This window comes from Melopsittacus undulatus, chromosome 2, assembly GCF_012275295.1.
Source record: "Melopsittacus undulatus isolate bMelUnd1 chromosome 2, bMelUnd1.mat.Z, whole genome shotgun sequence".
Classification (NCBI taxonomy): Eukaryota; Metazoa; Chordata; class Aves; order Psittaciformes; family Psittaculidae; genus Melopsittacus; species Melopsittacus undulatus.
Genome location: NC_047528.1, coordinates 20,518,486 through 20,532,549, shown reverse-complemented (window position 1 = coordinate 20,532,549; position 14,064 = coordinate 20,518,486). Strand labels below are relative to the sequence as shown.

General features: G+C 38.8%; 1 protein-coding gene across 2 annotated transcripts in view; it reads left to right on the top strand.

The window, feature by feature from the left end:
* FLT1 (fms related receptor tyrosine kinase 1) overlaps positions 1-14,064 on the top strand; it is a 111,893-nt gene that overhangs the window by 19,512 nt on the left and 78,317 nt on the right. For both annotated transcript variants that reach the window (XM_005149776.3, XM_031049524.2), the window contains exons 4-8: positions 6,302-6,426; positions 9,671-9,833; positions 9,925-10,061; positions 11,575-11,749; positions 13,632-13,749. In XM_005149776.3, coding sequence (XP_005149833.2) covers positions 6,302-6,426; positions 9,671-9,833; positions 9,925-10,061; positions 11,575-11,749; positions 13,632-13,749 — 718 coding nt within the window. The remainder of the gene's footprint in view (positions 1-6,301; positions 6,427-9,670; positions 9,834-9,924; positions 10,062-11,574; positions 11,750-13,631; positions 13,750-14,064) is intronic.

Genomic DNA, 14,064 nt, shown 5'->3' with positions numbered 1-14,064 from the left:
TTGACCACACACATCTCAGAAATTGAGACAACAAGCAAGGGAAATGCATTCTCTTAAGAGCCTTGGACTTTGCTCTAAGGAACTGATGGCCTGATTTCCACCATGAACCATGGGAAAACCATGAAATGGAGCAAAGTTTCTTTGTCAATTTCTTCACTGTTTCAGACCCAAAACTGCTCAGATCTTTATTCTACTACACAACTGCAGCCTAGTAATAAGACGAAAAGATTGTAATGAACACACTTTGCATACCTTAGAGGGAGGCATGGGCAGTTCTCTGCTTGAAAAAAGGTATTTATGAAATAAAGACACTTAAGAAACACCAAATTATCGGCATAATGTTTTGAATCCTTTCCAGATATTCCTAGGGCAGTGCTAAAGGCTTTTCTTTCTGCCCGTCTTTGTACTGGTATCTCCAAGATACTCTTTTACAGTTGCTAATTCACTTTAAAAAAGTGCTGTTCCCTTCAAAAACGTTCATCTCATTGTCTCTTGCCTTTGATCAAGGTATGACAGAGGAAAAACATATAAGCTCAATTAAATTGATATATCAGTGTTCAATTTTTGCAAGAATGTAAGCAAATTTTGATTCAAATGGAAGTAATATGTTATTACTTCCTGTGGTGAAGACAGCTTTCAACTAGTGATATATAATAGTAATGCCTTCGTTCTGCTGCAGCAAATAATTCTTTTCTAGGTGAAGTTTACTTGGCTTTAGGGTATTATCCCATTTCTTAGTGTTCTCCCTCTCTTCATCTCTCCTCACACTCCTGCTGTGCATGTCTTCTGGCTGCAAAATGAGCAAAAAATGAGTCGTGTACTGGTACTTCAATCGAACACCATTCAAAATACTCTGTTTTAAAATTAAACCTCTAGGCTGAGTCAGTCACCTGTTCTCTGTACTTAAAAGAGGACCTTCTGATATGTATTTCCACCAATGACTTTACAAAGAATCTGGAGAACAAGCTTAGAATAGATGTCTTGCTTTGAAATGGTTTAAGTCAGTGACACAAATCAAATATAGGGAATAAAAGATGCAAGTCCTATGAGTACTTGTACTCACCAATGCCTAGATCATCAAACATATCAACTAGTTTGCGATATTTGGCTTGAGATGCGTCTGACGTTGGACAGTCCAAAATGAAGGGCTTTAGCATTAGTGAATGGTTCAAAATGTAAGCCTTTCACATGCTAAAATATCTGAGGCTTTGAGTGCATTTTCAGACTCTAATGCTGTATTGTGCTGAGTGTATGGCATCTCCTTGGGAGGTTCACATGTTGACAGATAGCTAGATCCAGCCCCAGAACAGACATGGATTTAAGATTTAGTTTGGATTATCTTCTGTAACCCTAGAGCTACGATGCTGCAGAGCAAGAAAGGCATCCAAGGAGTTCCCCAAAATGGTATTTTAAGATCAGTTATGTCCAAGTCAAAATAATGCAACAGGTGAAATAAGCAGTAAGAAAAGCTAACAGAAAGGAAGAATTTCTTCTTTTTCCTTCTTATTTGGAAATAATGTACTGAGAGAAGAACCTACTGAAGCCTGGGTAACTCTTCCTATCCTGCGCCTTTTTTTTGTCTTTGCTTTTGGTACAGTTTTAACGTATGAGCACTATGGTTTTGGCTTACACTGTCAGAGTCAATAATATCATAGTGTTTCTGTTATGAAAAGGAAACTAGTTGAAATTAAACTATGCTACAGCTGTATCAAGTATGTAGACATGTTTTTAGTGTCTAATGAGGTTCCTGTTACAAAACAGACCCCTCTTGGACTTGCTGAATTCAATCACTTATAATTGCCATGTTTGTCATTGTGTGTACATCAACTTCACATCACAGTACACTGTATTGAGTGGAACATATATGGATGCTTTGGCAGCATCAAAGGCCATGCATTAGGTGCTCTGAGATCCTTCCTTGACAAGGCTTACGGCTTCTGCTGAAACAGAAATACATTTCTGAGATGAAGTATCATAAGGGAGGGACACATCTGAAAAAGTGTTCCTGATGTCCATTAGCCTTTCCAGAGATTGCTTTCTAAACATAGTTAATTGCTCTAGTGTGGATTTCCCTGCTAAAGTGGGTAAGAATATTTTTTCTTAAGGTTTTTAACTATGTATCATCAGAGTATCATCACCTACACATATGATAGCATAGTATAACTAGCCCCAAAAGAAAACAAACAAACCCTGACTAAAAGTTGCTGTACGGTTATGCTAGCAATGCTTTGTATCTGAATGTGCTCCAGATATAAAGTATTCCCCTCCTTTTTATTTTTTTTTTCCCCTGGACATCTGTGATTATTAATTTTTTTATCTCAAGTCTTCCTTCAAGGTTTAGGAAGAATTTGAAAAGTATAATTTTATAGGCTAAGAAGAGGCAACAGTGGAAAAGCTCTTCTTGCAGTTAAATGTTGTGCTTCCAGATATACAAAATGAGGTTATTTTTTTCTTTTCTTCTTAAGGAACATAGACGCCTACATGTGAGCAAGTTGAATAGGTGTGTTTCTTAGAGCATGATTCATCTCATCATAAAATGGGTGTCTACAGCAGACCAGATGAACCTCATGGCAGAATTCCCCTATTTTTGCCCAGTGAGAGCACTACCAGTTTGGTCATCCTCGTGAGCAATGTGTATTTTCAAAACGCAAGTGAAATGAGAGCCACTCAGGTGTGACAGGTTCCCCTTTAATTAATTCTGAATAGGCCTACCAATTTAGCAGGAATAAATAAAGATGGTTAGGGTGAATCCCTACAACGGAAAGGGGAATTTGGCAATTGGCCCATTAACTTTAATGAAGTTGTCTATGTCCGTACTTCAGCAAAGACTGGTCCTCTCACCACATGCATCAGGGAAAAGGGTGTTATGTGAATATGAGGAAACCATTTTGGCTCTTTCAGCCTGAAAAAGATCTTAATGATGAGCCAAGTGTAAGTAGGTATTTTGGAAGAACTTCAGAAGACAAGCTTTTAGAGATTTCAAGAAGCTCAGATTTTCCTGCAGAGACTTTTCTTCTTGCAAATGCATGTGTAAGTGCTCTGTTTTACATAGCTCAGATTATTTAAAAAAAAAAAAAAAAACAACCCAGAACAGTAGCTGAAGCTTGTGGAAATAAAAAACCTCTCCATATTTTTGGAATTTGGCATTTCAGTGTTGGCTAATTCAGTTGTTTGTGCAAAACCCATAAATAGCCTAGACAGGTTACTGATACCAGACACAACATTGGTTGTGTTAAATCTCTTATCAAGTTTGTATCTGGCTGCCAACCAGCTTAATAAAAAGCTGTTATTTATGTTCTTTAACAATATAGCAAGTAACCTTCATGGGTTTTGTGATTTCATAAATGCTCTTTGTGTTTTCATGTTGATTGTAACTGAGAGATATTGTAAGGAACACAGTCAAACCAGCACGTGATCAGTAATTCCGGGCACAGTTTAAAAATACACCAAACTGACTTCTAAAGTAACCTTTGCAAATATTCTGGCTGTCCATCTTTCATTTTGCTATTCCTGTAGGCAGCTCTGAAGAGAAAAAAAACCCAAAACCCATAACTCAAGGTTGACCCTCTTAGATCCTCCATTCCAAACCCCAATAGACCTGAATGATGTGGTCTTCAAGATAGGTCAATATGTACTGTTCTTTTTATGTCTAGAGCTTTCTGAATGTAAAAGTGAATGAAGCTGGCCCAGAAGACCTCTGGCAGGAGGTTAGATCATCCCAGATGGACTGCCAGCTGGCTGCTCAGGGAAGGATGGCATTTACTTTCCCTCAGGAAGGAATTGAGAGGAAGTGTAGCAAAGACACTGGCAATAGCTAGGGCTATGATGCGGAGGAAATAGAAGCATGGAGTGCTATTACTTTAGAGAATGAAGGGTTCTATGTTGTTGGCATACCTTACCAATGTGAAATAACCTGCCATCATGCTGCTGTGGGTTCACCTTTACCTCACCCAGGCTGGTAGATCCTGTACCAGATTCTGGTCTTGAGGCACTGAGAGTATCCCTTTATGGCCATTAAGACAGAAGGAGAATAAAATCAAAGGGAATCAGGAAAAGCCTCCACACTCATTATGAAAACAAAACTGTGCTAGGAAACATGGTGCGTATTTCTTTTAATCAAAAGCAGGAAGACATTTGGAGCACTCGGGGCCATCAATTGCCCTCCGGCCCATGGCGGAAGTCCCCAGTGATGTAAATGGGAGCTCTGCACGCGAATAGCGGGGGCATGGAGACGCCTTGGCGTACCTCTGCGGGGAGTGTACCCAGAAAGGCTGTGACTGAGCTTTAAAGCCTACCAAAAGCAGCTGGGGTGTTTAGTTGACTTTTATAGAGCATTTCATTGACTTCTCGAGGCGTGAACGTGCGTTTCCATTGTAGAAGGAAAAAAAGCCAAGCTTGGTGTTTTGTGCTCGTTTCCTGTCCCTGCCTTCAGATGGGCTGGAATCCTATGAGGTCTGAGCTGCACAGCCCCCACTGCCTCAATATTGGCATCAGTGAGTGGTGACACTGTGTCTGCAGAGAGCACCGGCAGTCCCCAGAACAGCTCTTCCTCACACTTGTAATGATCTGGAGATTATGATACAGGAAACTACTTTGCAAAGCTTGCTGGTTTTGGGCAGGAGCTCTTGATTTTGTGACAAAGACAAACGATTCTTTAGGGAGTAGTAAATCGTTTTGTCTGGTGATGTGAAGGGACAGATGACCTCTTCTGTGGCTGCACCCCCTGAAACAAAAAAGATTCTTTTCACCATTCTACAAACAGGTTCATTCTTGGTCTTTCCTTGCATCGTACTGCAGAGGAAACGTCAGCCTAACAAGTCCTTAGGGTATTTTTTATTACATACGCATCCTCTATTACTCATAAGTTCCTTTCACGATTTTGGTGGACATTTGACACCTATTATTATTAAATAAAGCATTGTGGTTTTCATTTCAGAAAGTTTACATAACAGTTTCATTAAACCTCTTTAGGAAAAGTTTTTCCATGTCATGGAGTACATTTGAGATGCTGTACTTCAGGATTTTTCACAGTATAAACTAAAGTAGAATTTGCTTCTCTTCCTGTTTGATGTCTCAAACACAAAATATTATTGAATAAAACAAGAAGATCCTAAGGGCAGAACAATTTTATGACACTGGAATGTACAGATCAAACTTTTGAAAGAGAAGCAAAAGTAATGCATTTGAAGAACTACTCGAGTGAACATAGGTCAACATGCAGAAGCCTGGGGCCAGAACCCTTGACTAAAGTATTACAATTTGAGGTTTTATAAGGGGTCAGTTCTTGCTAGCTTTACTCTTTTCTTGTCCAAGAAGGATTTCCATTGTTATTTATAAGACTCTTGACTAAGCGGGAATAATAGGATTTGCCTGAAAAAACATTGGAGCTGTAGATAAGCACAGAATTAAGATCTGAATGTTCAACTTTTTTAAGAATTAAACCCCAAATCTCACATAAATTTTGAGCTGGTCTATATGTGATGTGAGTCAATCCAAACCTTCAGATCTGAACACCTGCAAAGAAGATTTGGAGCCAGAGCCTGTGGCTTGAGCCCCTCTTTGTTAAGTGGTTCAAACAATAGCAGCAGCAATGTTCCCTGTTCCCAGCGCAAGCTATTTATGACAATGCCCTTTGTTAAAGGGATTGTTCAAGGGACGGTAAACTACTCTGCCAAGCTTTAGTTATTGAGTCAAAAGGAATTAATGTTTTCCTGGCATTTTCATTTACCTTCTCACTTAAAAAAGAGACATACAGGTATTTTGGTAGCGGGAAGGAGAATAATTAACTCTTGCTAGTCTGTATCCTCAGAGTTGAAAATATGGCTACATAACCACAGTACAGTCTTTCTCCTGGTGGATTCACCTGAGTTTTTCCCATCAATTTTCTCTACAGAGAGCAGGAACATGTACTGTGTAGGGATTTTCTCATAGTCAGGTAATTTCCCGTATAATTACTTTTCCTAGTGATAACAAAATAGAAATGCCCTGAAACAAGAAACATGTTTCTTGGCAGTAGAGATGATGCTGTAATGGGAAAAATGTACTTCAACTGTTCTGGGTTTTAAAGGAGATACTAAAGTACTGCTATTGATATTGATGGACAAGAATATTTTCAAATGCTTAGTTATATTTTGCTGAACTTGTTTGCACAGAAATAAACAGAAGATTGATTTGAGGACTTTGGCTAGTTTTTATTATGGACAGGGCTAACCCTGTTCTTCAAGGCTGTATGTACCATTACAATTTCCATGCAATGTTTTAAAATTTCAGATGTTAACCTTTTCTTTTTCTTCTTTTGCAGATACAGGCAGCCCATTTGTAGAGATGCACAGTGATATTCCTAAAATAATACACATGACTGTGGGAAGAGAAATGATCATTCCATGCAGAGTTACAGCACCAAACATTGCTGTTACTTTAAAAAAGGTACTTCAATCCAAGCATGCTCTGAAAGTGTTATTGTGGATGATGCTTTGTTTGTTTGCTTGTTTACAACTCTTTTAATGCTTTTGAAATATTTCAACAATTTAGTATTTCTTAAACAAGGTTTTTGGGTGTCAGTGTGCTTAGAAACATTGAGTATTTAAACCCTGGAGGCTTTGTCTCACATCTCACGGAAGAGCTTCCTCAAATCTCTTACACTGGATGGGAATTTTCTGAAGAAACTGAAGCTTTTCGTGCCATTTTAGTAAACCTTTACTGACAAAGGTTTCTGAAGCCCAGGAAGGAATTTCTTGTTAGGAGAAGAGATTTCCTCCCACCTCTTCCCCTGCCCTCCCTCCCCTTTCCTCTTCTGTCCTCTGGAACAGCCAGTGAGTGCTGTCCCTGGAGATTTGCTCTGGCTGTACAAGGATCTCTACAAGCCTTTACCCTACCTCACTCTCATCAGTGACTTTGCTGCTTCCTTTTACATATGAATGCATTTATCAGACAACGGATGCTTCTCTTTGCAGAGAAATTTGTGCCGGTTTGAGTGCGCCCACTTTTAGAAAACCTAGACTTCTTTTATGATTAGCAGAAACCCTTCCTTTCCTAGGTGTAGCAAGTGCCAACATATATATATATAGGTAATTGTCCTATATATATGTAGTGAAGTACCTGGTATCAAGACAGAGAATGGTGCTTCTTTTTAATGAAGTTCTTTTGTTTGGCTTAAAAAGCAGGTAGAGGTGACAGTGATGTTTTGTTTCTAAATAAAGGGAGTTCTGTACCCAGTGGTTTAAGTGATCGCCATTGTTACAAGGAAAAGAAATTTGTCTTTTTATAGAATAACATGTAATTGCCAAACAATACCACCATAAGATGTTTATCTACATCAATACAAGTCTTTGATTCCTCTTTGTCTGCAGAATTTTACAGCAGCCACAGATTTGGTCCTGTGTGTTGACTTGACCTGGAGGCTTGCAAATTCTATCCAGTGCTGTTTTGGTAATATAGATACTGATTTGACCTCTTGGTTTCCATCTATTAAATGGCATGAAAGAAAGGAAAATACAGAGAAAAGAAAGTCATTTGACCTAGGATGTTACTGTATGTGTATGCATACACACACACACACACACTGTTCTGTGTAAGAAGTGTACCGGGGTGTATGATGCACAAGATTCTGTGGCTATAGAATCAAAAGTAAATGAGGCTTTGCTTTCCATAGGGTGGAACCTAGTAAAGTGGGACCATATAAGGGCACTGTAGTGTTGCATCTGAAATCTCAGCACATTAAATTTCTGAGAAAATTCCTGGCAGGTTCTTACTAAGCAATATAATTTTTTTTTGTCTTAATTTGGTGGAGATTGGGACATATCTGCTATCTCTTTTCATATTGATTTGCCTTTAGCTTGGGGTTGTGGTGTAAGATATTTTTACCCTTTCAATACCAGGTAGTATACTCTGAGAAGGAGAAAGAGGTGAAGCCAAGTCTTGAAAGAAAGGATTAGTTGCTTACATGTTTTGCATTCCAGGAAAAATAAATGTGTATCCTAATTAATACCAGAATTTCCTGAAGCATGCAAGCTACAGTGCATTACATCATATCTTACTTTATTTATCATCTGTGACACCCAAATATGAAGATTCCAGCAAGTTTTTGCTCACAGAGCAATCAAGAGGTGTGTTAAATGAATTTCACAGCTGCAGGCTTAGTACTTCTGGAAAGCTGGCAAGAGCTATTCTGTTTTCCGTTCAGTGATATAGGAAGAAGTGGTGTCCCCATAATGCAATCTTCTGGAGCTGGAAATAAAATCCCAGCATTCGAGTCATTAGGTGCTGCATTCTATATTGCCAGGAAGCAAGAAAACCTATAGATTGCTATGCTCAATAAGAGTTTGGTTTCCACCAGAGCAGGAAGATGATAAATCTAGTTGAAGCCCTTGAAAGCATAACCGTGAACTACTTAAACCAAAGCTTGAATATTTGTTTTACTTAGAACAGGAATGGCAACAGAGCTCTTAGATTCCAAGATATTGTTGAAGGGTAGCCAGCAGGCTGTAATGTAACGGGCTTTACTTGTGTGTAACACACACTTCCCCTGTTATTTGCATGCTTATTATAGCATCTTATCAGCTGTTGTAAAGATAAGGAATTCTACCACAGCATTTCATGCTGTGCAATTATTGTTTGTCTGATTCATCATGCATTTCTGTTGGAGGAAGTGGCATGAGATGAGTGGAGGTGATCTCAAGTGTAGCTTTTGGCATGCATTGAGGAGGCAGCATCAAAGCTGTCCTCTTTTGAAGAGAAGCTGTACCATGCAGAAAGGTGCCAGGGAGCCATGCTTCCCGCAGCATCTGGCAGCAACCCGTGCTGGCTTTGGCCAAAGGAAGGAAGGGGCTGGCCAACACATAGGTCCTCTATTCAAATAAAGTAGAAGAAGCAGGTGAAGGAGACTTAGTGAGACTGAGTACACAGTGAGAGGTGATGGGCTGCAAGGTGCTTAGTTGACCCAGAGGTCTTTGCTTAGGGCATTAATTCACTCAAACTCTGCTCTGGCATCTTTATAGACATGTTACTTTTACCACAAAAGCATGCTTTATAAACATACACTCGCATCCAGGCTTTGTATTTTTGGCTGATATCTGTGTTATCCAAATGGTGATATTTGTTCCCTCAATAAAGCATAACAAAAAGCACAATGTGAAAGCAAGAGGTCTTGTCTGACCTTCAAAGACTATGTCATGCATTGCTTTTTCAGGTTGGGGTTATATATATATATATATATATATATATATATATATATAACACAAAATGACAGCAAATTAAGTCCATTTGTCACCTCCATTGAAAAATGTGTATTTGTGGCTCCGTGGTGAAACCAGGATACTAAATTACAAAGGTTCACTAAGACAAGCACTTTAGCTGCCGACCAGGAGCCAGCAGAATAGCAGTCCAAGTGCTGAAGCTGATGATAGTGTCAATATATTGTGCCATAAATTGCATCCTGTTATAAATAATGAAATCTTGGAAACAAATAAAACATTCACGTTCTTCATCCAGTTTTTCCCTCTATTTTGTGATGAAAATGTGTCTTGAAAAACCTGCATAATTAAATGTCACCCTTTATAGTCTGATTGGCATATTTAGGGTGTTTTTTTCACATTCCTTTTTATTAGGCTGCTTTTATTAGAGTGTGGCATGAGGATGAGTTGTTTTTATGTTGTGTATTTGACACTTCCAGATTCCAGGAGAAACCCTAATTCCTGATGGCAAGACTATAATCTGGGACAGCATGAAAGGCTTCAGAATACCTAAGGCAACCTACAAATTCATAGGGCTCTTGAGCTGTGAGACAACTGTTGGTGGACACAAGTACAGCACAAAGTACCTAACGCACCGAGAAAGTAAGTAGCCCTCTCCACACGCTCCCTGTCTTTAGAAAAGCACTCTGCCCTGGTGACATTATTCACTTTTCTTTCTCTTCATCGCGTGCAGCCAACACAATTTTTGACGTTCAGTTAAGCACCCCACGTCTTGTCAAGTTGCTGAAAGGAGACAGCCTCGCAATTAACTGCACTGTCACCGCAGCCTGGAACACCAGAGTGCAGATGACGTGGACTTACCCTGGAGAGGTGAGTGATGTGATTGAAATGAAGAAAACAGGGTTTCCTGCAGACCACGCTGTATCTAGCATACCAGGAGGAGTTTTGCCTCAAAATGCTTGCCTTGGTTCTCATTCCATCATTTTGACCCTCACTGACATGTCTGTTAAGGTTTCCTTTTTTCTTTCTGGTGCATAATGGATAAGTAAACATGTTTACACAATGTACTCTGTTTATGTTGCATAACCATGAGCAAATGCTAGAATCGTTTCATCAAGGAGCTTCTTTTCAACCTGGTGAGATTATAGAAATCTATCACTCAGTCCTGAGCAGGGACTCTCTCTTGTGACAAAAAAGTTTTCAGCAAGGCTGTCTTTCTCAACACATTCATTTCAAAGACTGGCAGACAGTCAGGCACCCGACTCCAGCATGTTTAGAAAAGATATTTTGATTTAGCTAGCCAAAATCTCATTTGTTAAGTGCCACATGAACAATCCTCTTGTTTTGACAACTTACAGGAATGATCTTGAATGTGCTTCTCCTCCCCCGTATTGGAAGCATCCTCATAAATACTTGTCACATACAGAATAACTGCCAGGGAGTCAGTATAAGCCTGATAAGAAATTTGACATTAGTTTAAGGTTTACAACTCCCATTCCTTTCATGTCAGTTTGATTTACACTGGTGATTCAAGTCAAGATCATTTATTATGTCACTCATTGTGCCTAATCACAAACTGAAATTATGATTACATTATATAGGGAAGATAAATGCAATTGTTTTTTGCCATTTTCCCTGGCATTTTTTCTCCTTGGAAATAAACAACTTGGCGACAAGAAATGCTCCAAATACATTATGTTGCTCATTGCTGCCTTACCAAGCCCTAGCTGGGCACCAAACTTGTGAAATTCTGCTTTGTTTTTATTTGGATGGTAACTGAAGAGTGCTCAGTGTTTATGAGACACCAACAATGTTCTGGGTTAAATAAACTTTGAGGCCAAAGGCTGAGGGGGAGTTGCAGGAAATAACTCCTCAGACTCACAATATCTTCAGTTCCACCCTGTTATTCCCTTGCCAAATCTAGTCCTTTTTCCATCTATAATGTTTCCAGAATCCTCCCTTTCTTGTGTTAATGTTCTCTTCTTCTATATGCCTGCTGACTATGGCACTGAATCCAGGCACCAAACTATCTGCTGCTCTTCACATTGTGGCTTCCAGGGTTTTTATGAGCAATGCTGGAAAGGGTGCAATAGGGAGCTGGTGTCTTGATGGGGAAGGCCATACAGAAGGGATGATTTTCATCTGGAAAGAACTAGTTTGAATGCTTTTACAGCTTTGGTGAAGATAAGAATGACTTCCTATGTAATGTTACTCATAATTTTGTTGTTGAACCTCTGGGAATATTAAGGCATTTTTTCATGTCTGTGCTGTACAGAGGGATCTGGATTTTTTAAATTTACATATGTTGGTAGCATAGTAAAATAAAAATCTGAATGAAAATTGATCTGATTAAGCTCACTCTTGCTCATTTTCATTTATATAGACAAGGAGGAGAGGTTCTGTAACACAGCGCATTGACCAGAAGAATACAGAAGCCAATATTTTTTACAGCATCCTTGTTGTTGACAAAGTGCGTGATATTGATAAAGGCCAATATACCTGCCATGTGAAGAGCGGACCATCAATCAAAGCTGTTAACACAACAGTCATTGTTTATGGTAAGAAGTGATGCAGATTTGTAGAATACTGAATACTCATGTACCAAGTTCAATCATACAATAGCTTTATGTCTTGAACAGAAAGTGGAAATGAATATATAGCAGGTTCATCATGACCAGAAAAAGAAGGGAGACCAGAGAGAATCCGGGCCTTTACTTCCATGACTGTTCTGTGTTGTTGGCAGTAGACCTATTAATGTTCAGTTTGATCACTGTTGTCTGCTAAATACTGTGATGACCCTGCTCTCAGTCAGTTCTGGAGGAAGCAATCTATCAAACTACAGTCTGGGGGAAAAAAGTTCAAGATGAATTTAAGTAGAAGAATTTCTCTTTCTCTTCTATGGTACTTATTCACTGATTACTACAAAAAATTAAGATTTAAAAAATAGTCTAGCTGTGTATGGAGGAGGTAGCCACTAGGCCTTTTAGAAAATGAAACAAGCACTAGATACTACAACTCATTAAAATGGTTTTATAGTGGGAGCCTCAAACGAGTTCCCTATGGACTGCCTGGACCTTCAGTGAAATCTAGAAATTCCTGGTGTTATTTCAAATTTATGTGAATTAGAACTTTTTTTTTTTTGCATTGGCACTCACTTCTTTGTGGCATCCTGTTATAATTAGGGCAATCCAGTATCTTTGGAGCATCACTGGTATTAAAGACCAAGTGATTGGTGGATGTCCTCTGTGACAGAAGACTTATGGATGGAATATTGATTAGTTCCATGTTTTCAGTGATCTAACTTTTCTCTCTTGTCTCAAAGTGTGGTCTGAACACACCATGTTGGTATTCTTAGAGAGTGTTTCAGTCCATTCTCCCTATTTAAGCCCTGGACTAAATCACTGGGAGCACAAGATTAATCAAGATATCCACTTGTACTCTTAAATAGCAACCTGAAGCAGTCAGAAACTGAGTTTTAGATTAAAGTCAGAGAAGCTGCAACTGTTGAAGGTAGCCTGTAATCTCTTATTCACATAAACAACCCCATCTATGGGATATCCATGTTAGAAAGAGCCTGTATGTGAATAATGGTTTGCAGAATTGGGGTTGTATATTTATAATTTGACTTTTGCAATTAAACTAGTGATTTGTCTTGTGCATGTTATTTTCAATGTACACGGCAAGCTGGAATAAATATTGCACTTGTTTAATAGATATTCAACATTCTTATGCAGTCTATATAATGTGGGAAAATGTTGCATCATAGGTATTATCAAAGAGACACTCAAACAGTTGTTCATATTTTGCTCAAGTGCTGTTAGAGGGTAAAAAAAAACGAATAAGAGATTTTTTTAATGTGTTGTGTTTTATTGCCTCTGGCAAAACCCATCAGCTTGCCAGAGAGTTTGAAATATGGGCAGTACAACTGGAAAATAACAAATTCCAGCAGATTGAGATTATTCCAATGAAGTGATAAAGATTTGTTTGTTTGATGAAACAGCTGTTTACCAGTGATACAGAAAGTTTCTGCCTTTTCCTTTGCTGTTTCTCTGAAGGTGCCTTAAATCACCTCTGCCAGAATATGTTCTTTTGGGACACTTATTGATTCTTGGCCTTTAGGAGTGGAAGAGTCATCTAGTTCAGCTTCCCCTGTACCACAAACCACCTTATCTTTTGTGTCATTTAACTGAAGCACAATGTGAATTTGGCTACAATGTGTCTTCTTCTGTCAGATTCATGGCCTGGAAACTGAATCTCAGTTTCTTTTATATTTGTGGTATTCCTCTCTAAGATGTTAAGGTTTATTCTTGCTGTTGTCATGTGGGGACATCAAAACTATTAAAGATTACTTTTATCTGGATTCCTGTTCTCTTTAGTAGAACAATTCTTTTTGCAGGCTGGAAATCAGTAATAAAGTGGACTCTTTTTATTTTGTTTAAGATAAAGTGTTCATTAATTTGAAACGTCGAAGAAAAACTGCACTGGAGGCTGTAGCTGGAAGAAAATCCTATCGTTTGTCAATGAAAGTGAAGGCGTTTCCCTCTCCAGAAGTTATATGGTAGGACAACAATTACTTTCACATATGCGTACTGGACCTTTTCTTAGATGAAAAATACTACCTTGGTAAAATATTCAAATAAGGTCCCTTGAAATGGCTACAAACTGGAGACAATGCAGCTGTAGTTTTGTTAGAAGTTTCAGGGTCGTCTTGGGTTTCAACAATTTATGAGAACTTTATCTCCATTTTGCAAGTGCAAAAAAGGAGATCTGGAAACTTTAAAGCTCACATCCTCAAATATGTTAGGTATGTCTCCTGCTGAAATCAGTGGACACCATACAACTTGTATATCTACCAAGCTTGACTGAAGTGTTG